Below are 23,457 nucleotides of genomic sequence, written 5' to 3' on the forward strand. Positions count from 1 at the left end.
AGGGTAGAGAGGCAACAAAAATAATCATAAGTAGATGCAGTTGTGCACTGGAATTTCAAATACAATGGGATGCAGAATCCACAGTGTATTTTTTCAAGACATTAACCAGCTGGGGAAAAACTGAATTATAGGAACTTTTAATTGGAGAGCAAAGGTTCACATTTTATATTTAAATTGATTCAGAATATAGTCTTTCTTTTTTAAACAGTTATGCTCTTAGAGGAGCTGCTTAGTTAATTACTTGGTTTTCAAGTGACCTGTATTTTTTGGTCATTTTACAAATGGTTGTTTGGCCCCATCACCCAGTGACACGCAACTCAAAAACTGGAAAAGAACAAAATATGTTAAAATGCATTAATTATTTATTAATTAAAAATGCAATAAGGCATAATGGTAACTAATGATTTAGAAATTGCTTACCACTGCTTCCTTTGTTGCCAACAGCGGCACACTGCAGCTTTACAATGCTGCTACTTGAATGAAGTTTTTCTGGTGAGCTAGAATTCTTATTTTTTTTACTCACAGCTGACCCATTGGTGCTGTCTGTGTTTTTTTCTGCTGATGAAGTGCAATGTAAATTTAGTTAAAAATGGTTTCCACCAAGTGAAGGATCTGAACTCAAACAATAAAGATGAGAACGGATCCAAAGTACAGAACACAAATAAAGGTACAAGTACAAAACAAAATTAGACCTCTGGCAGGAAAGGGGCTTTGAGAAAGATCAGTCATAATTGTTCTTAATGGTGGAGCAGGCTCAACGGACCATCTGGTTTACATCTGCTCCTATTTCCACTGTTATTATTAGAGTTGAGAAATAACCCTCTTCAATAGATATTTAACACGGAGAACAAACACAAGAAAAAAAACCTTTCATTTACTTCACACTTTTAACTCAACAAAATGTCCAAGGTGCTTCACAAGTGTATTATAAAACAAAATATGAAACCAAGTTACAATCAGGTCAGATGACCAAAAGTTCAGCCAGAGCGATAGGTTGAGAGGAAGCAAGGTAGATGAAGGATGTTCCAGGGCTGGAGGTCAACGCAAGACATGGTCATCAATCTTTGAGCAATTAAAATTGAGGATGCACAAGAGACCAGAATTAGAACACATATCTTGGAGGGTTGTGAAACTGGGGGAATGACAGATGGGAAAGAAGGCCACAGAGGAATTTGAAAACAAAGGATTAGAACTTTTAAAGATAGGTAAATTTGTCAACTTTAAACAGGACTGGTCAATATTTAATTGAGGTTGGGACCATTTTCACCTGAAACATGCTGGGACCAGTGTTCTGGTGAGTCATATAACTAGGGCTTTAAACTAAATTTTATGCGCAGGAGATCAACGGTGGGAAGATGTAATAAATTAAAGAGACAAGGCAAAAGAGCAAGCTGGCAGTAAGAGAAATTATATTCAGAGCATAACAGAGTGTACGAACTTGAGTGCTGCAGCAGGTAAGGCAAGAGATTGCAAAAATGGTAAAATGTCAGAGTTAAAGGCTCTGAATCCGAATTTACAATTGGATTGACAGCTAAAATAGAATATATATTATCTAGCGGCAATCAGGGACATGGCTGCAAAATGACAACAGCTGGGACCTGAATATTCTCAGCTGCATGACATTTCGGAAAGACAGGAAGCTTTAAAGGTGGACCGTTGTTAATTAAGGATGACAGTACAATAGAGAAAGATTCTCTTAATTAAAAATAACAAGTAGTAGAATCAGTTTGGGTTTAGATTTTGACAAAGTTGTAGGACGGGGTACACAGGACGAAATAACATGTGGGGTGGGAGTGGGGAAAAAGTCCAATGAGAAAGGAGTAGCAAAAATAGGTGATTTTAATATGCAAATAAATTAGACAAATGATATTGGCAAATTTCTTGCATCCCAAGAAGTCACTGTAATTGTCTCTTGTCAGTCATTTAACATATTTATACTATAAATATACATTTACAATACAATTTTTAACAAGTGGTATTCCATTAATGAGTAGCATTTCCAATCCATGCTATGCACATGGATTTTGTTCAAATTGACCATAAAGTGCTGCAGGAATCGTTCTACAATGACTTGCCTTCCCTAATGTTCTGCACAACCTAATGGGAAATTACTTAGCTGCTGAACTAACTAGCTGATAGTTGCAGGTGGCATGCAAAGAATTATTGAATGTAAACTCCAGAGAGCCACCACCCAGGAGTTACTGCAAACTGAAAGAAAACACTTTAAAGTCAAACTGATTCTCATAACCTTCACCTTTCTGATCTTCAATTCTCCTAGATGGGTCAATTTCTACCAGTGTTTCTTCAGTATCATCACGTCGAAGTTCATCTTTAGATCCATATCCTTGGTCTGACTGAGCACCTGTAAGAAAGTTAACCCACAGTTTGAACAAAGATGCTTCCCACATACGAGATATCCATATACAAGAACAGGGCAGCACGGTAGGACAGTGGTTAGCACAGTTGCTTCACAGCTCCAGAGTCCCATGTTCGATTCCCGGCTTGGGTCACTGTCTGTGTGGAGTCTGCAAGTTCTCCCAGTGTCTGCGTGGGTTTCCTCCGGGTGCTCTGGTTTTCTCCCACAGTCCAAAGATTTGCAGGTTAGGTGGATTGGCCATGATAAATTGCCCTTAGTGTTCAAAAAGGTTAGGTGGGGTTACGGAGATAGGCTGGAAGTGGGGGCTTAAATTGGGTGCACTTTCCAAGAGCCGGTGCAGACTCGATGGGCCAAATGGCCTCCTTCTGCACTGTAAATTCTATGAAAAGGAAAGCCTTTGATATAGTTCACTAGAAATTGAGAAATCTTCTGACTATAAATACATAGGAGTTGTCCTTCCTGAATGTGAAGTATATATATTGTACCCTCTCCAGTCTGGGAGTCTATTGTTCAGGAACACAAGTTGCCTGGAACTTTTTTGAGCACGTCCTCTATCATCGGCATCATTTTAGTACGGTACTTTATGAGCAGAAACATGAAAAATACAATATTTGGAAAGATAAAACAACTTTTATTACTGTTTTCTAATGCTTTATCACTATTTTGCTCAGACAAAAGGGAGGGAGGAATTTAAAACAATCTCAGTCTTTTTAAAAATACATTTAGAGTACATAAGAACATAAGAACTAGGAGCAGGAGTAGGCCATCTGGCCCCTCGAGCCTGCTCCGCCATTCAATGAGATCATGGCTGATCTTTTGTGGACTCAGCTCCACTTTCCAGCCCGAACACCATAATCCTTAATCCCTTTATTCTTCAAAAAACTATCTATCTTTATCTTAAAAACATTTAATGAAGGAGCCTCTACTGCTTCACTGGGCAAGGAATTCCATAGATTCACACCCCTTTGGGTGAAGAGGTTCCTCCTAAACTCAGTCCTAAATCTACTTCCCCTTATTTTGAGGCTATGCCCCCTAGTTCTGCTTTCACCCACCAGTGGAAACAACCTGCCCGCATCTATCCTATCTATTCCCTTCATAATCTTATATGTTTCTATAAGATCCCCCCTCATCCTTCTAAATTCCAATGAGTACAGTCCCAGTCTACTCAACCTCTCCTCGTAATCCAACCCCTTCAGCTCTGGGATTAACCTAGTGAATCTCCTCTGCACACCCTCCAGTGCCAGTACGTCCTTTCTCAAGTAAGGAGACCAAAACTGAACACAATACTCCAGGTGTGGCCTCCTTATACAATTACAGCATAACCTCCCTAGTCTTAAACTCCATCCCTCTAGCAATGAAGGACAAAATTCCATTTGCCTTCTTAATCACCTGTAAACCAACTTTCTGCGACTCATGCACTAGCACACCCAGGTCTCTCTGCACAGCAGCATGTTTTAATTTTTTATCATTTAAATGATAATCCCTTTTGCCGTTATTCTTACCAAAATGGATAACCTCACATTTGTCAACATTGTATTCCATCTGCCAGACCCTAGCCCGTTCACTTAGCCTGTCCAAATCCCTCTGCAGACTTCCAGTATCCTCTGCACTTTTTGCTTTACCACTTATCTTAGTGTCGTCTGCAAACTTGGACACATTGCCCTTGGTCCCCAACTCCAAATCATCTATGTAAATTGTGAACAGTTGTGGGCCCAACACTGATCCCTGAGGGACACCACTAGCTACTGATTGCCAACAAGAGAAACACCCATTAATCCCCACTCTTTGCTTTCTATTAATTAACCAATCCTCTATCCATGCTACTACTTTCCCCTTAATGCCATGCATCTTTATCTTATGCAACAACCTTTTGTGTGGCACCTTGTCAAAGGCTTTCTGGAAATCCAGATATACCACATCCATTGGCTCCCCGTTATCTACCGCACTGTTAATGTCCTCAAAAAATTCCACTAAATTAGTTAGGCACGACCTGCCCTTTATGAACCCATGCTGCGTCTGTCCAATGGGACAATTTCCATCCAGATGCCTCGCTATTTCTTCCTTGATGATAGATTCCAGCATCTTCCCTACTACCGAAGTTAAGCTCACTGGCCTATAATTACCCACTTTCTGCCTACCTCCTTTTTTAAACAGTGGTGTCACGTTTGCTAATTTCCAATCCGCCGGGACCACCCCAGAGTCTAGTGAATTTTGGTAAATTATCACTAGTGCATTTGCAATTTCCCTAGCCATCTCTTTTAGCACTCTGGGATGCATTCCATCAGGGCCAGGAGACTTGTCTACCTTTAGCCCCATTAGCTTGCCCATCACTACCTCCTTGGTGATATCAATCCTCTCAAGGTCCTCACCTGTCATAGCCTCATTTCCATCAGTCACTGGCATGTTATTTGTGTCTTCCACTGTGAAGACCGACACAAAAAACCTGTTCAGTTCCTCAGCCATTTCCTCATCTCCCATTATTAAATCTCCCTTCTCATCCTTTAAAGGACCAATATTTACCTTAGCCACTCTTTTTTGTTTTATGTATTTGTAGAAACTTTTACTATCTGTTTTTATATTCTGAGCAAGTTTACTCTCATAATCTATCTTACTCTTCTTTATAGCTTTTTTAGTAGCTTTCTGTTGCCCCCTAAAGATTTCCCAGTCCTCTAGTCTCCCACTGATCTTTGCTACTTTGTATGTTTTTTCCTTCAATTTGATACTCTCCGTTATTTCCTTAGATATCCACGGTCGATTTTCCCTCTTTTTACCGTCCTTCCTTTTTGTTGGTATAAACCTTTGCTGGGCACTGTGAAAAATCACTTAGAAGGTTCTCCACTGTTCCTCAACTGTTTCACCATAAAGTCTTTGCTCCCAGTCTACCTTAGCTAGTTCTTCTCTCATCCCATTGTAATCTCCTTTGTTTAAGCACAAAACACTAGTGCTTGATTTTACCTTCTCACCCTCCATCTGTATTTTAAATTCCACCATATTGTGATCGCTCCTTCCGAGAGGATCCCTAACTATGAGATCCTGAATCAATCCTGTCTCATTACACAGGACCAGATCTAGGACCGCTTGTTCCCTCGTAGGTTCCATTACATACTGTTCGAGGAAACTATCGCGGATACATTCTATAAACTCCTCCTCAAGGCTGCCTTGACCGACCTGGTTAAACCAGTCAACATGTAGATTAAAATCCCCCATGATAACTGCTGTACCATTTCTACATGCATCTGTTATTTCTTTGTTTATTGCCTGCCCCACCATAATGTTACTATTTGGTGGCCTATAGATTACTCCTATCAGTGACTTTTTCGCCTTACTATTCCTGATTTCCACCCAAATGGATTCAACCTTATCCTCCATAGCACCGATGTCATCCCTTACTGTTGCCCGGATGTCATCCTCAAATAACAGAGTTACACCACCTCCCTTACCATCCACTCTGTCCTTCCGAAAAGTTTGATACCCTCGGATATTTAACTCCCAGTCGTGACCATCCTTTAACCATGTTTCAGTAATGGCCACTAAATCATAGTCATTCACGATGATTTGCGCCATCAACTCATTTACCTTATTCCGAATACTACGAGCATTCAGGTAAAGTACACTTATGTTGGCTTTTTTACCTCTGTTCTTAATCTTAACACCTCGATCAGTAACCTCTCCTAAGTTATATTTCCTCTTAACCTTTCTCCTAATTTTCCTTGTCGTCGAACCCACATCTTCCTGTTACAACCTGCCGCATCGCTTACCATTAATGTTTTCACTTCCCGTTTTATTTCTTTTAGTATTCCTGGTCCTATTCACTGAGCTCCCCTCAGTCACTGTACCTTGTACTGTCGACCTTTTTGATTTTTGACTATGGCTTCTATGCCTTACACTTTCCCCCTTACTGCCTTTTATTTCTGTCCCTGTTTTACTACCTTCCAACTTCCTGCATCGGTTCCCAAATACCTGCCACATTAGTTTAAACTCTCCCCAACAGCTCTAGCAAACACCCCCCCCTAGGACATCGGTTCCAGTCCTGCCCAGGTGCAGACCGTCCGGTTTGTACTGGTCCCACTTCCCCCAGAATCGGTTCCAATGTCCCAGGAATTTGAATCCCTCCCTCTTGCACCATCTCTCGAGTCATCCTTGACCCTTGCACCAGGGAAGCAACATACCATCCTGGAGTCTCGATTTCGTCTGCAGAACCGCCTGTCTATTCCCCTTACAATTGAGTCCCCTATCACTATAGCCCTGCCATTCTTCTTCTTGTCCAGCTGCGCAGCAGACCCAATTCATTTTTCTCCAATCAAGGGGAAATTTAGCATGACCAATCTACCTACCGTGCACATCTTTGGCTTGTGAGTACGCAGACACAGGGAGAATGTGCAAACTCCACACGGGCAGTGACCCGGGGCCAGGATCGAACCCGGGTCCTCAGCGCCTTGAGGCAGCTCTGCTAACCACTGCACCACCGTGCTGCCCCCATCACAGACACGAAAGATAAGGTACTAGAAACACTTGTGGGGCTAAAGGTTGACAAGTCACCTGTGCCTAAAAGACCACAGGTGATTGAAAAACTGCAAATTCTACACCACTATTCAAGAAAGGAGAGAGACAGAAAGGAAGAACTATAGGCCAGTTAGCTTAACACCCACCATTAGGAAAATACTTGAATCCATTATTGAGATCATAGTAGAACATTTAGAAAATTTCAATGCAACTAGGCAGGGTCAAAGTACAGTTTTTGGAAAGTGAAACGATGTTTAACAAATTTATCAGAGTCCTTTGAGGATGCAACTTGCAGTGATAAAGGGAACCAGACAATGTCATATATGTGAATCTCCAAAAAGCATCAAAATGTGCCACATAAATGGTTACTGCATATGGTGCTGGGGGTGATATACAAGCATGAATGGAGGATTGGCAGGAAACAGTAAGGATAATCTGGCCATCTTTAGGTGATGAAAGGGTTAAAAATCAACAGGCTCTCATCGGCTGCTGCTTGCTAGCTGGTAAATTCTTAAAGACAGAAGCTAGTGATTAGAAACTAGTTGCTACAACGTCGACTATTTACAGATAGTATTCAAGGGTCCTTGATATATTAATTATAGCAAGGACGTAGTCATACAGCTTGCACACAAATATTTAATTGGTCATTATGCAGCTGCCCACCATGCGTGTCTTACAAAACACTGGACAATGGGATGGGAGTATGGGGCACCACAGTTTAGGCATATCTTTATCTCACTCATGCCTAGCAGTTGGTAAATAAGTAAGAGACAAATAAGTGCTTGGCGATATTATAATATATATTTGCCTTGATCATGAATGATAATTATACTCATATACAATGCACAATGTACCTTAATTGATAGTCATGATTGGACATAGATAACCAGTAACAAATGATTGGTAGATGTTAATTTCTTATCACCTAATCTCAAAGTATGTCTGTATGATTCTTGAATCTGTGCTCTCTGGAGTCCCAACTAGGAATGCCACTAGCCCCTGCTATAGCTTGTAATAATGGCCTAGTTTTAACTCCCAAGGGTTATCTTTATACTGTTTTGTTCCAAGATAAGTTTCTTCTTTATAGGCTATTAAGCAGAGGCCCTGGAACTCTGTACAGAGCCAACACTAGCACTACTCCGTCCTGCCCAGGGCTCTCCTGAGCAGTTCTCCAGCGGATTCTATTGTGAGATCCTTGTTGTGCTCTATGGCTCCCTTGATCATGAAGACACATTAAATATTTGTATGTTCAGCGAGAACAAGTACTTATTAAACACGTGGGCAGGTAACTAATAAACCTATGTACAGACAAAGGTATTTAAGTTCCTTCAGAGCTACTGTAAAAGGCAACCATCCTATTATCCTTCCTGCTACCAACTGTCAAGTCTCGTCAGTCACCTGATGTATATCTGTCTCCACCTACTGGCAGGAGGTCATAACTGTCAATACATAAACTATTGACCAGCTTTATAGATTTGTACAGTTATATAGTCATGCATATCCCCACAATCCTGGCCTGTAGGTACACTGCCTATTTGTGTCTCTCACCAATCTAACTTTTAAGAAAACGATCCATCTTCACAGTCCTCTTGCCTTGCTTGCCAGCAGCTAGGAAACGGAAGCAGTTATCGGATATGGCGCCAGAAGCACAGAGGGTGCTTGACGACAAGTGTACATGCAGGGCATGTGACTTTCCCACTGCTGCCATTTCTGGTCGGAAGGCTGCACACAGCCTCATTTCTTTTAATTTAAAAGCCAGCAGCAGCGGTTGGGCACTTCTCCCATTATCAGGACCACCGCAGGGAATGGCCCGACCGATCGCACCGCGACCCTCCCGACACTCGCGCTTTGAAAAACCCCGTCTTAAGCTACAACGGTTTCATTAACATAAAGTCCTTTTTAACAGACAAGACGACTATGGTAAGACACGCCTCTCCGAACCCAAGTGAATGTCTGTGGATTTTTCCTCAAAATCAACCCAAATTATTCTTTAAAAAGTATTTGATTCAAAAATGGTTTATAATATTCAAACCATTCCAAAATTTTACATTACAAAAAATATTCCTAAGACCACCCCCTCCACCCTAACCCAGCCCCTGTATTGAGACTAACCCCGCCGCCCTAACAGCGGACGGTAACCATCTCCTTAAAAAAGGTTATACATGGCTGCCACCTTGAGTAAAACCTCTCCACCAATCCACTCAGTCTACTTTATCTTATCCAGGTGCAGAAAACCCACCAAGTTCCCTAACCAAACCAAAGCCTTAAGCAGCGCTGGGGCCTCCACCCGAGCAAGACGAGCCTCTGGGCTATAAGAGGCAAAGGCCAAGACAGCTGCCTTCTTCCCCTCCTGCAGCTCTGGCATGTCTGAAACTCCAAAGATGGCCACCATTAGGCACAGCTCCACTTCAACCCCCAGAATCCCGAATATGATTTTGAACAAAGAAACCCAAAAATCAGTCAGTCTGGGGCAAGACCAAAACGTACGCATGTAGTTCGCCGGCCCCCTGGAATATCTCTCACATCTATTCTCCACTCCCTGTAAGAACTGACTCTTACACGCCCTGGTCAAGTGAGACTAATGCACCATCTTAAACAGTATCAAACATAACCTCTCACAAGAGGTGGAGTTGACCCTATGCAGAGCTTTGCTCCACACCCCTCCCACCAAAATCACCCCAAATCGTCCTCCCACTTCCCCTCTTCCAAAGAAGTCTGCTCTGTCACTAACAAGCTGGGTCATTGCATACATCCAACGCAGAGTTAGACAGATCTTTAATCTACAAGGAAGTCAAAAGTTATGGGGGGGGGGGGGCGGTAGGCAGAAAAGTGCACTTAAGGCCACAATCAGACCACCCATGATCATATCAAATGGCGGAGCAGGCTCAATGGACTTTTATTTATCATCTATGATTTATACCCATGGTGTTTTCTGGTTCACACACTTGTGGTTACCGATTTTAGCCTTATTCTATATGCCATAAAATTCCAAAAAACAGACTTTGGCCCCAGTATTCCGGACTGGGGAGATTACAGTGCATTCATATTTACAAAATTTCAGTGCAATGGAGTCGAGACCTTTTAAAGTCTTCCTGAAGTTATAGTTAAATGGCAATGTCACTTTCTGCATTGTACATAAAGTGTATTTACATTTCCCTTGAACCCAAGGTAGAATATCTTTCTTTTCGAAAAGGCCAAACACTTTGGACTAAAACTCACTGTAAAGACAAAAGGAAACTTTACTATTAATACTATTACCATCAATGGTATCATATCAATTAATACTAATACTTTTTGTAAATTCTTCAGTGATATATAATTAATGTTGAACGTTTTAAAACAAACTTCAAGTGCACATAATAATTTTTAACTGCCCTACATTCAATACTTAATTAAAAGGTTTGAAGTAGGACTTGTGACATGCTAAGCAGCATTTAACTTTCATTACTAAATTACTAGTTAGCCCCAGAACTATCAAGCAAATAAGCAATTGCAATAAAGTAAACTCTTTAACATTCATTTGTACACAATAGTGAAAAAGGAAAAAGTTCTAATTTCTTACAAAGATCTGCCATTTACACCTTTGGACCCACCTAAAGCTACTTCAACCAGTGTCAAGGAGCGCGGGGACCTGTGTGTTTTTGCAGCTTTAAGTCAATCCAGAAGTTATGCATGGCAACTTACAAGAGTGGCTCTAAATGTGGCTAGATTCCATCATAGCTCTTTAGATTTAGATTTGTCACGTGTGCCTAAGTGCAGTGAAAAGTATTGTTCTGCATACAGTCCAGGCAGATCGTTCCATACATGAAAAACATACGATAAATACACAATGTAAATGCATAGACATCGGATGAAGCATATGGAGTGCAGTGCTACAACAGTAGAGATGTGTAGAGATCAGTTCAATTAATAAGAGGGCCATTCAGGAGTCTGGTAACAGGAGGGAAGAAGCGTTTTTTGAATCTGTTGGTGTGTGTTATCAGATTTTTGTATCTTCTGCCGGATGGAAGAGGTTGGAAGAGAGAATAACACGTGGGAGGGGTCTCTGATTATGCTGCCTGCTTTCTCAAGGCAGTGGGAAGTGTAGTCAGAGTCAATGGATGGGAGGCGGGTTTGCGTGATGGACTGGTCTATGTTCACGATTCTCTGTAGTTTATGGTCTTGGGCTGAGCAGTTGCCATACCAAGCTGTGATGCAACCAGATCAGGTGCTTTCAGTGGTGCATCAAGATGCTTTCTATGGTACATCAAGAGTCAATGTGGACATGCCGAATTTCCTTCATCTCCTGAGGAAGAGTAGGTGCTGCTGCGCTTTCTTGGTCGGAGCACGACGTGGGTGGATCAGGACAGATTGTTGGTGATGTCTACACCCAAGAATTTGAAGCTGTCAACCATCTCCCCCTCGGCACCATTGATGCAGACAGGGGTGTGTACAACACTGCTTCCTGAAGTCGATGACCAGCTCCTTAGTTTTGCTGACATTGAGAGCGAGATTGTGGTTGGTTTTAAAATGTTTTTTTTATTCATTTACAGGATGTGGGCGTTGCTGGTTAGGTCAGCATTTATTGCCCATTCCTAATTGCCCTTCAGAAGGTGGAGGCAAGTTGCCTTCGTGAACCGCTGCAGTTCTGGAGGTGTAGGTACATCCACTGTGCGGTTAGGGAGTGAGTTCCAGGAATTTGGCGTGGCAACAGTGAGGGAACGGCAATATATTTTCAAGTAAGGGTAGTGAATGACTTGGAGGGGAACCTCCAGGTGGTGCGGTTCCCAAGTATCTGCTGCTCTTGTCCTTCTAGATGGTAGTGGGCTTGGAAGGTGCTAAGGAACCATGGTGAGTTAATGCAGTCCACCTTGTAGATGGTACACAAGGCTGCCCCTGTTCGTCGGTGGTGGAGGGTTTGAGTTTGTGGAAGAGGTAGCAATCAAGCGGGCTGCTTTGTCCTGGATGGTGTTGAACTTCTTGAGTGTTGTTGGAGCTGCAGTCATCCAGGCAAGTGGCGAGTATTCCATTACACTCCTGACTTGTGCCTTGTAGATGGTGGACAGGCTTTGGGGGGGGTCAGGAGGCGAGTTATTCGCTGTAGGATTCCTAGCCTCTGACCTGCCCTGGTAGCCACAGTATTAATATGACTAGTCCAATTCAGTTTCTGATCAAATGTAACCCCCAGGATGTTGATTGTGGGGGATTCAGTGATGGTAATGCCATTGAATGTCAAGAGGCGGTGGTTAGATCCTCTCTTGTAGGAGATGGTCATTGCCTGGCATTTGTGTGGCGCAAATGTAACTTGCCACTTCTCAGCCCACACCTGGATATTGTCCAGGCCTTGCTACAATTGGACATGGACTGCTTCATTATCTGAAGGGTTGCAAATGGTGCTGAACATTCATCCAAAAAACATCCCCATTTCTGACCTTATGATGGAAGGAGGTCATTGATGAAGCAGCTGAAGATGGTTGGGTCTAGGACACCATGCATCTAGGTTCTCTACCTTCCTCCTGTACTCTTCACCAAAGAGATACTACTTCTAGTTCCTTTATACAAAAGACATTTTAAGCTGAGGATGCAAGTATTTTGCTAACTACTCAGCGAAGTGCTCCTTCCTATTTTACAAAAAATATACACTTGTCTGCAAAACTTGTTAAGCTTCCATGCAAGTCAAATTTGGTCAAAATTTTGGACATTTTGGAATTATGCTATCCACCAGCTTTTCAAGAATCAAAATGCTCTCGTAATGAATGGCTCGAATGAAAGATAAAGGGTCAAACACAAACAAAAGTGAGAAATACTACTACCACTAATAATAATAATAATCGCTTATTATCACAAGTAGGCTTCAATGAAGTTACTGGGGAAAGCCCCTAGTCGCCACATCCGGCGCCTGTTTGGCGAGGTCGGTACGGGAATTGAACCCGCGCTGCTGGCATTGTTCTGCATTACAAGCCAGCTGTTTAGCCCACTGTACTACAAGTGGTCAATAATAATTAAATGAAAACGGAGATAGCAATAGTGCGACTTCATTCAAATCAGGAAGAATGAACCCAATTGAAAGACAAATCCCAACGGCCTTGCAAACACAGGATTCTATACAGGGTGTGCAGAAAAATTCAGTCAAAAGTAGCACAAAAGGGTGGCATGTGGCGCAGTGGTTAGCACTGGGACTGCGGCGCTGAGGACCTGGGTTCGAATCCCGGCCCTGGGTCACTGTCCGTGTGGAGGTTGCACATTCTCCCCATGTCTGCATGGGTTTCACCCCCACAACCCAAAGATGTGCAGGTTAGGTGGATTGGCCACACTAAATTGCCCCTTAATTGGAAAAAAATATATCATTGGGTACTCTAAATTTTATTTTATTTTTAAAGTAGCACAAACAAGGAAAATTGGAAGTCCAGACCAAAAGGGTTTCATGTTTGAGGTAACTGATCAGCATTCAATGAAAGAAAGCATAAGGTAGGTTCAGAAGATTGAGTGTTAGATGATATTATAGTTAAGCAAATGCAAACTGTACGAAGATCACTACTGGAGCTAGTACAACACAAAAGCCAATACCTGTGCTACTGTGATTGTCAGTGGAATCTAGCCTGATTAGGTCTCGGACGAACAGCACATGCTCTCCACTGTTAGCATCATTAGAACTATCCACGCTACCATGGCTCACAGCGTCTGCATCACTTCCACCTGTTCATAACATAAATTGATGGTATGGAAAAGTTAAAACAAATGGAACAAACTAACATAAGGAGGAGAAAAGCCATCAAAGCTCAGTTTTAGTAAAATCAATGTCCCACAAAAGAGGTTTCAGCTCCACATCTCTGGTTACACAAAGGAAGCATTTTCAGTTTGTCCTAAAGTTATTCAAGAAAAGCTCTCTCTCATGCAGTGTCCTTTTAACCAAAACCTATATATTTTAAGCCAAATATTGCAGATGTTGGAAACCTTAAATAGAAACATAAAATGCTGGAAGTATTCAGCACCTGTCAGAAAAAGAACTGTTCACGCTGATGGGATTTTCTGGTCTTGCCGATGGCGCACTCTTGCTACGGGTTTCATGGCAGCAAGGGGTGTATTCCGTTGACAAGGGATTTGGGGGGGGGGGGGGGGGGGGGGGGGGGGGGGTGATGATGACGGCACCAGAAGATCCTGATGCCGGTCAATGGTAGATTATCTTCCACCGCCACAAAACATATTGCGGGTTGCGCAGTAAATCCCGCCCAATGTTTCAGGTTGATGAGCTTTCACAAGCTTACTTGATTAACCTGATAATTGTTATGCTCTCCACAGATACTACCTGGCCTGAGCATCTCCAGCATTTTCCATTTCTTTAAAAAAAAAATGTTTTAATTGGTTTTCACATTGTTACACATTTCAGTTTGTACATTGTACGTTAAACTACAAGTGTCATAACTACGCATAATATCAAACAAAAGTAACAAAGGCAAAATTAAAATTAAAAAGAGTGTTAGAACAAAGAAGAAAAGTACAGCACGGGAACAGGCCCTTCGGCTCTCCAAGCCTGTGCTGATCATGATGCACTAACTAAACAAAAACCTTCTTCCCTTAATCGGTCCATATCCCTCCATTTCCTCCCTATTCATGTATCCAGCGAGATGCCTCTTAAATGTTGCTAATGTGCCTGCTTCCACCACATCCTCTGTCAGTGCGTTCCAGGCACCCACCACTCTTGCATGAAAAGCTTACTCTGCACATCTCCCTTAAACGTTCCCCCTCTTACCTTGAGCATGTGCCTCCTTGTAATTGACTCTGCCACCCTTGTAAAAAGCCTCCGACTATCCACCCTGTCTGTGCCTCAATTTTGTAGACCTCTATCAGGTCTCCCCTCAGCCTCCGTCTTTCTAGTGAAAACAATCCTAGTTTATTCTTTATTAATATATAAATTTAGAGTACCCAATTCATTTTTTCCAATTAAGGGGTAATATAGCATCCACCTACCCGGCACATCTTTGGGTTGTGGGGGCGAAACCCACGCAAACACGAGCAGAATGTGTAAACTCCACACGGACAGGGACCCATGGCCGGGATCGAACCTGGGACCTCAGTGGCGTGAGGCAGCAATGATAACCACTGCGCCATCGTGCTGCCCTAATCATAGTTTATTCAACCTCCCATAAAGCCAAAACCCTCGAGACTGGGCAACATCTCAGTGAACCTTCTTTGCACTCTCTCCAAAGCGTCCACATCCTTCTGCTAATGTGGTGACCACAACTGTATGCAGTACTTCAAATGTGGCCTAACCATGGTTTTATATAGCTGCAACATGATTTCCCAACTCGTACTCAATGCCCCGGCTGATGAAGGCATGCTTTATGCCTTCTTAATCACCTTGGCCATCCGTGTTGCCACTTTTAGGGAACGGTGGACCTGCATGACCAGATCCCTCTGTATGTTAATGTTCCTTAAGGTTCTGCCATTTACAGTATAATTCACACCTAGATTTGATCCTCCGAAATGCATCACCTCGCATTTGTCCGGATTGAACTCCATCTGCCATTTCTGTGTCCAAGTCTCCAATCTATCTAGATCCTGTTGTATCCTCTGAGAATCCTCGGCACTATCAGCAACTCTGCCAATCTTAGTGTCATCTGCAAGCTTGCTAATCAGACCATCCACATTTTCCTCCAGATAATTTATATATACTACAAACAAGAGTGGTCCCAGCACTGATCCCTGCGGAACACCACTAGCTGCAGATCTCCATTCAAAAAACACCCTTCCAATGCTACTCTGTCTTCCATAACCAAGCCAGTTCTGTGTCCATGATGCCAGCTCACCCCGAATCCCATGTGATTTTAGTTTTGTACCAGTCAACCAGGTGGGATCTTGTCAAACGCCTTACTAAAGTCCATATAAATTACATCCACAACCCTTCCCTCATCAATTTTCTTTGTCACCTCTTCAAATAACTCAAGTTGCTGAGACATGACCTTCCCCATACAAAACCACGCTGCTTGTCAATAACTAGTCCATTTTCTCCAAATGTGCATACATCCTGTCCCTCAGTATCTTTTCCAAAAGCTTCCCCACTACGGATGTCAGGCTCACTGGCCTATAACTTGCTGGATTGCCCCTGCTTCTTTTCTTAAATAGGGAATAACATTGGCTATTCTCCAGTCCTCTGGAACCTCGCCTGTGGTCAAAGAGGATACGAAGATGTCTGTTAAGGCCCCAGATATTTCTCCCCTTGCCTCCCGCAGTAACCTGGGATAGATCTCATCTGGCCCCGGGGACTTGTCTACCTTAATGTAATTTAGGATATGCAACACTTCCTCCTTTGATATATTAATGTTCTCAAGAGCTCACATACGTATCCCTGACCTCAACGTCCGTCATGTCCTTCTCCCTGGTGAATGCCTATACAAAGTACTCATTAAGGATTTCACCCACCTCCTATGGTTCCACGCATAACTTCCCTCCATTGTCCTTAAGTGGGCCTACTCTTTCTACCCTCATGCTCCTAATATATGGAATAAAAAGCCTTGGGATTCTCCTTGACCATGTTTGCTAAAGACATTTCATGACCCTATTTAGCCCTCCTAATTCCACGTTCAAGTTCCTTCCTACTTTCACTGTACTCCTCAAGGGCTTTGTCAGTTTTTAGATGACTGGACCCACCGTATCTTCCTTTTCCCTTTTGACTAAGCTTGCAATTCCCCTCGTCATCCATGGTTCCCGAATCCTGCCATTTCTTTCCTTAATTTTTGCAGGGACATGCCTGTCTTGCACTTCAAAATGCACTTCAAAGCTGACAAAGAGTCATTGGACTCGAAACGTTAGCTCTTTTCTCTCCCTACAGATGCTGCCAGACCTGCTGAGATTTTCCAGCATTTTCTCTTTCGTTTCAGATTCCAGAATCCGCAGTAATTTGCTTTTATCTGATGTCCATGTCCAACCACCATCCCAGGGACTGTGTTCAACCCGTCTCTAACATCAGTTCTACCAGGTAAGGAGCACAGTCAGAAATAACCACTGCTGAATATTCCACCTTTTTTACTCAGGGGAGAAGAGTCCTACCCATGACAAAGAAGTCTATTCTTGACTGCACCTTGTGCACTAGGGGGCAAAACTAGAAACTCCTCATCCCAGGGTGCATACACCACCACGAATCTGCACCTTGTGTCTCTCCCATGAATGCAGCTTACACACTCGCCATCCCCTGAAGGGGCCGGTGGCTTTGACCTGGAGGAATCCAGCTTCGGGTCCAACACACAGTTGAAGCCCCCCCCCCCCCCAAACCCGAAAATCAAGTGGTGCGCATCTAAAACTGGTATTGTGGCCAACAACAGCATTATAAACTAGATATCGCCCCAATTCGGGCCATTTACATTCATTCACACCCCCGCCTTTCCCTCCAATGCACCTGTATCCATGACAAATCAACCCCCCCCACCCGGCCGCCAATCAGCGAAGTCTTCCCTGCCCTGAAACGGATCCAACCTCCCGGGCCCTGCTATCAAAGCCTGAATGAAAAACTGGCTCACCCATGCTTTCTGCAGCCTCGTTTGGTCCCGCACCCGCAAGTGAGTCTCCATTTTTAAAATTGAGTACCCAATTAATTTTTTCCAATTATGGGGCAATTTAACGTGGCCAATCCACCTAACCTGCACATCTTTGGGTTGTGGGGGTGAGACCCATGCAGACACGGGAGAATGTGCAAACTCCACGCAGGGGCCGGAATCGAACGGCGCAAGTGAGTCTCCCGGAAGAACACCACATTGACCCCCCAAACCTTTTAATTGTGAGTAATCCCTGCCCTTTTCACTGCTGTCACTCCACCCCCACACATTCCAGGTGACCAACCTTGCCGGGGGTCTTTCACTGCCCCCACCCTGGAGTCAGCCATTTCCAAGGTGATAATTCCATCCTTACAAATTTCTGGATCCCCCCCCCCCCCCCCCCCCCCAAGAATGAGACAATGAAAATCCCCTGGTCATTGCAAGTTCTCTGCGCAACCCCCCTCCCGGACCTGGGCTAATCCCCATACCCACACCAAATCATCGAGACCCATTGTGCCTCACTAAAACTGGCCCAATACGTCGCACCCCCTCCTCCCACTCCACTCCCATTTTCTAGTGAGGTAGTACCCACCCAGAATCCCCAACCAAAATGCCAACAAAAACAACAGCCTAATCCCTCCTAGCCTGCTCTACCCACCCAAGTGGTCAAACCTTTGCATCCTAACTATACTCCTCTAGCCCCACTAAAATTAAGAGGAAAAATTAACACGTTGTAATAAATCATTAACTTCCCTGACCCGCCACTCACAAAGTCCCCATATCAGTCCTCTTCAGACAGGCCTCTGCCAGCTCCGGCATGTCAAATAAATCAACTTTCAAGTCATCGTTACTCTCCGTCACGCCGGATACACCACCCCGAACCGCACTCCTTTACTGTAGAACTCTGCTTTCATCTTATTGAATGCCACACACCTCTTTCCAACTCGGTCCCAATGTCCTTGTAGATCTGCTCTGTGTGCCCGTCACAGTCAATGTCACTGCCCACTGTGGCTCATTCGGCCGTGGCTTCAGCCAAGTGCTCAATGAGCCCTATTCACCTCCGGAGGGGCAAACATTTCCTCCCATCAGCCGAGAGAACATCTCCGACAAATACCCTACTGGCCTTGAGCCCTCCACTCCTCCAGCAGTCCCGCCATCCTGAGGTTTAATTGCATCTATTTCATCTCTTGATCTTCCACTTTTGCCCTCGGGTCCTTGCTGCTCTCCGCCATAAGTAGCAACAATGCAAACCACCCCTCGTAGAGACAAGGCCTCCTCCACGTCAGTTAACGTCTTGCCTTGTTCTCCCACCGCCTTTGAGATCTTAGCCAGCTGCTCTTGAATAGGGCTCAATGCCTCCTCGATAGTGGCTTTAAAGTATTGCTTCATTGCTCCACCTTGCCGCTCAAACTGCCTGTCCACCTGCTTTCCAAATTTTTCCAGTTCCTGTGGCATCACTACAGCTAGCATGGGAGTGGTAGTCTCCAATATATTCTCTACTTCATATTCCTTTGCCGGACTGTGTTTTCTTCCCGGTGGGCTTTTTCATCAACCCTTTCAACATCACCGTCGAGTAAATGTTCCCTAGATCAACCAACTAGGTTTGGGCACAAAATTCCCCCGGAAGACGGGCAAAAGGGATCAAAAAACAAAGGCCTTAGTGGGAGCCACCTTTCGTGAGACTTGCTTTCACATGATGTCACCAGAAGTCCCCAGTTTTCAATCAATAACTGCAACAGATCATGACCCAGGATAGCCTGAGAATGGGCTTTTATGGTGCATGATAGCTTTCAACTTACTCCACTCATGCTACACCTTTTTGCCCTATGACAGTCATATTTCTAAAAATCAAAAAAGGGTAGATGCTTAGTGGAAGTCCCCATTAAGAGTTATCACCAACTTAAGGAATCAACATAACCGTTGTAAATATTGCTTTAAACTTTCTTTCTTAATGAAAAGCCTTCAATGAAATTTATTTGTAAGGTTTTAAAAACCAAATTGCTTTCCAAGAGGCTCAGTTCAGAAAAAAAACTGCTAAGGCCTTCAGCACGTCACTCCACATCTGGTCTGATGACAAAATGTGAGCATGATCTAAGACGATGAGCCTTTGATCCAGTTCCCTTCAAGGGATGCACAGGTGGTCTCTGCTCATTTCTTCCAATAACCAAACTGAGAATTGGATTTCATGTTAAATTATTGCAAGTGAGACCCACTTCCTAGCATGTTGCAGCACAATATTAACACCTTGCACCATTTAAAAAACAGAATTTAGGGGTCTGACTCAAGTTCCACCATCTTGTTGAAGTTCTCGGTCAAACACCAGTTCACATCAATAATTTGTGGAGTCTTCCAAGGAGTGCTAAGCCAAGTTGTTACAAATTAGGTAGGATTACTGATGAAGATTCTTTATTTTATTTAACATGCCAGCAGAAAACTCTCAGAAACTGTAACAATTAAAAAATATTTTTAACACGTCATACATGTTGTTGTATTGAAGTCCCTCACTGATTTTACAAGAGTCACACTCTCATTACAAGAATAAAACTCCCCCAGGCCAAATATCTTTTCGTTACCTGGATTTTAAAAATTTATTTAGTTATTTAAAATATAAATTTAGAGTATCCAATTAATGTTTTCCAATTAAGGGGCAATTTAGCATGGCCAATCCACCTACCATGCACATCTTTTGGGTTGTGGGGGCGAAACCCACGCAAACACAAGGAGAATGTGCAAACTCCACATGGACAGTGACCCAGAGCAGAGATCGAACCTAGGACCTCGGCACTGTGAGGCAACCTGCGCCACCATGCTGTTCTTCATTACCTGGATGTTCGCAAGTTTCTTTCCAGAAAAAGATAATAGCCCAGAATTTGCTGGGAAAATAATGGCAAGCTTAATGCACAAGCCGTTATTAGTGCATACATAACCTAGCAATTTCTGGCATGGAGAAGACATACCACGAGTTGTGAATCACCATAAATTGCTCGATGAGGTGTTGCTCTGCCACTCACTTGGCAAAAATATGAACACTCTGCCAATCTAGAGTTAAGCAGGAGTGAATATGCATTGTTCAAACAAATTAAACTGGTTAGAGACAGTTGGGCCCAGCATTTCTTGATACAATATTCATTTCAAGTTTAGGAAGTTATGATTCTGCAATGCCCCTCAGCCTCTTCTGCACAAAAGGGAACAACTGAAGTTGTGTTAGCAAATTGTACCCAGAGATTACAATTTTAAATGCTACTTTTCTCACTTCTCTCCCCTCTGAATGCAATCTTTCTTTCTCTTTCGATATCTAATGAACTCTTAAAGACCCTATTTTCTAATCCTATTGCAACAGGGCTTAAGAGGGTCATCAGCTTGTGATTTTTTAAAAATTGGCCACTGATATGGAATTTTCCATTGAATAAATCATTTCGCTCAAACAATATGATTCATCGGCTGAATTATACAGGGTTGCTTTTAACATGTCATGTGATTCATTAGTAATTTTCAATTCAACTTACTGGCCGGAATTCTCTGACCATTGGGATTCTCTGTTCCTGCAGGCAGCGCAACCCTGCCCACCGGTTTCCCGGCGGCATGAGGTGGCTTCCATGGGAAATCCCATTGACAAGTAGCAGGAATACAGAATTCTGTCAACAGCAAACGGCACGCCGCCGAGAAGCACGCGGCTGGGGGACCGGAGACTCCAGCCCCATATATTGTAAAGAAAGCGGAAATTGTGGTTTAATGGCATTGTCACCGAACTAGTAATTCAGAAGTCTAGGTGATGCTTAGGGGGCATTGATTCAAATCCCCCCCAGCCCCCCCAATGACAGCTGATAGAATTTGAATTCAATTATTGAAATCTGGCATTGAAAGCTACTGAGAAATGGTGCAACTGAACATTAAAAATCAATCTGGTTCACAAATATCCTTTAGGGAAGTAAGGTTGTCCTCATCTAGTCTGGCCTACACGTGACTCCAGCCCCACAATGCAGCTGACTCTTAACTGCCCTCTGAAATTGTCCAAGCCACTCAGTAAAAGGCAATTAAGGGTTGGCAACAAATACTGGCCTTGCCAGCCAAGTCCTAATATCATTAAAATAATTTGGAAAGGTATTACAAGATGAATCTCCACCTCTGTTTATGCCATCTGGCTCATGCATTTATTGGTGTACTTCCATATTCTAACATCCTTGATTTGGTCCTTCTCAGTTTGCTGTATAAAACATTGTACAATGAGCAAGAAAACACTATTTGGTTACACCCTATTAATCTTTTAAGTCAAACAGCCACATTAATTAGGGACAAACAAAACCTCTCGACTGTCCCTCTAAATGAGAGCCCCAAAATCACAAGTCCAAAATCCAAAAAATCTTTAAAAGGGATACCTGAGATCAGTGGCACTTGGGCATTCGACGAGCTTGAACCTTTAAACACTTGACGAAACTGAGAAACACCACGAACCACATTCCGCACTTTGGTCCACAGAAAGCAACCACTGCGATTACTGCTAGGCCAAGGACTCTCCAAAACAGCCTGTTAAAAACAAAAGTCCACCACACATAGTTCATATGTAAAATACTTTTACATCTTTAGTCTTGAGCAAAATGTATTTTAACACTCGCTACACAATTATTTTACCTTTTCCCCACTCAATATGTGCTGCACCAACTCCTACAATGATGGTCAGGCTACAGTTTTTTGAAAGGAGTGGCTAATGTAGAATAACTAATGAATCACAGTTACAGTGCCATTTCTGCAATAATTCACACCGTTTTGTTAGCAAAGACTGCAAAATTTGGAGATTAAAAGTTATCAATCTAACAGCACACTTCAGTCTGGCAAAAGGTGTGCCATGAACTCATGGAGGAGTTATCGCACAACATCAGATACAATCGTAAAGAACATGTTAAGTAAACTTGAAAATGATTCCTGGCAATAAAAATGCAACCAACTTGAAGTTTACAATATTGCCAGAATCTGGATATCTGCTACTAACTCTGGCTGGAGGTATTTCTGGAGATCTGACCACATGAACTCTGCAAATGTAATGACATTCTATAACATTCTTCAAGTTTGAGCCATTGTAGTTGAAGAATCTGGACTTGCTTTGCATATGTAGCTATTGTGGGAGGTATTCGGAGAAACAGGAGTCTAGCTGTGAGCAAGTGAAGAGGCAAACAAAGGCGGGGTCAGGTAGAAAGCTGCAGGTGGGAGAAAGAATTGCAAGGATAGAAGAAACTTGTGTTTGACTGGTAACAAATAGTAACTCACTAAAATTGTACAAACAATATTGTTAACATTCAGGTTTTACTCAGAACCAACTGGAAGACAGGAAATTATTGATGATTTTCATCTAACTGATCGTAATAGGTGTAATGCCCCAATATTGGACCTGTAACTAGTAATAGATGTGATTAAACTCCATACAAGCCTCTTCTCACCTTATTAACATTTGGCATCTACTACTTTTACCCACATGCGCTTATCTTGATTATGAGGATGATCTTGTCCTGTAGCCTGTATTCACTCGCAAATCACAATCAGCACCTTTCTGCATGGGAAAAGGTGTGGTCTACACAACCTGCGCAATTAGGTATAACGCACAAAGTTGTCAGTCATCTTCAACAGGGCACGTGCCTCTCACCACCTCCTTGGATGACTAATCTGATCGTGGGAGCCAATCAGCACATGGGCTTCCTACAGTCAAGCACAGACCAACTTGAACTAAATCTGTAGCCAAAGGGCAGTTGGTTCAGTTTGAGCTGTTTCTCACAGGTGATATCAGCCTAAACTCTGCTCAACCCCAACATTGTTGCACCATTCCCTGTGAGTGGACTCGGTCAAGAAGAACTTTCGTAATATGAAAGAAATTACAGCACAGAAGGCCATTCAGCTCCCGGTGCGAGCTCGCATTAAACTCTACTTTACCTAAAACATTTTAGATTGCACGATTTACAAACATATGAAATAGGAGAAGTAGGCGAATCAGCCCCTCGAGCCTGCTCCACCATTCAATATCATGGTTGATCTGTTTGAGTTTTCACATCTACCTCCAATAACCTCAGATTTCCTTGCCCA

General features: G+C 43.0%; 1 protein-coding gene across 5 annotated transcripts in view; it reads right to left on the minus strand.

The window, feature by feature from the left end:
- dennd4c (DENN/MADD domain containing 4C) overlaps window positions 1-23,457 on the minus strand; it is a 287,047-nt gene that overhangs the window by 56,372 nt on the left and 207,218 nt on the right. For 4 of the 5 annotated variants that reach the window (XM_072516945.1, XM_072516944.1, XM_072516948.1 and 1 more), the window contains 4 exons: window positions 21,765-21,912; window positions 13,427-13,555; window positions 2,255-2,362; window positions 421-558 (listed from right to left, as the gene is read on the minus strand). In XM_072516945.1, the coding sequence (XP_072373046.1) occupies window positions 421-558; window positions 2,255-2,362; window positions 13,427-13,555; window positions 21,765-21,912 (523 nt within the window). The remainder of the gene's footprint in view (window positions 1-420; window positions 559-2,254; window positions 2,363-13,426; window positions 13,556-21,764; window positions 21,913-23,457) is intronic. The other variant, XM_072516946.1, reaches the window with a different exon arrangement.

The sequence above is a fragment of the Scyliorhinus torazame genome, chromosome 9, assembly GCF_047496885.1.
Source record: "Scyliorhinus torazame isolate Kashiwa2021f chromosome 9, sScyTor2.1, whole genome shotgun sequence".
NCBI lineage: Eukaryota > Metazoa > Chordata > Chondrichthyes > Carcharhiniformes > Scyliorhinidae > Scyliorhinus > Scyliorhinus torazame.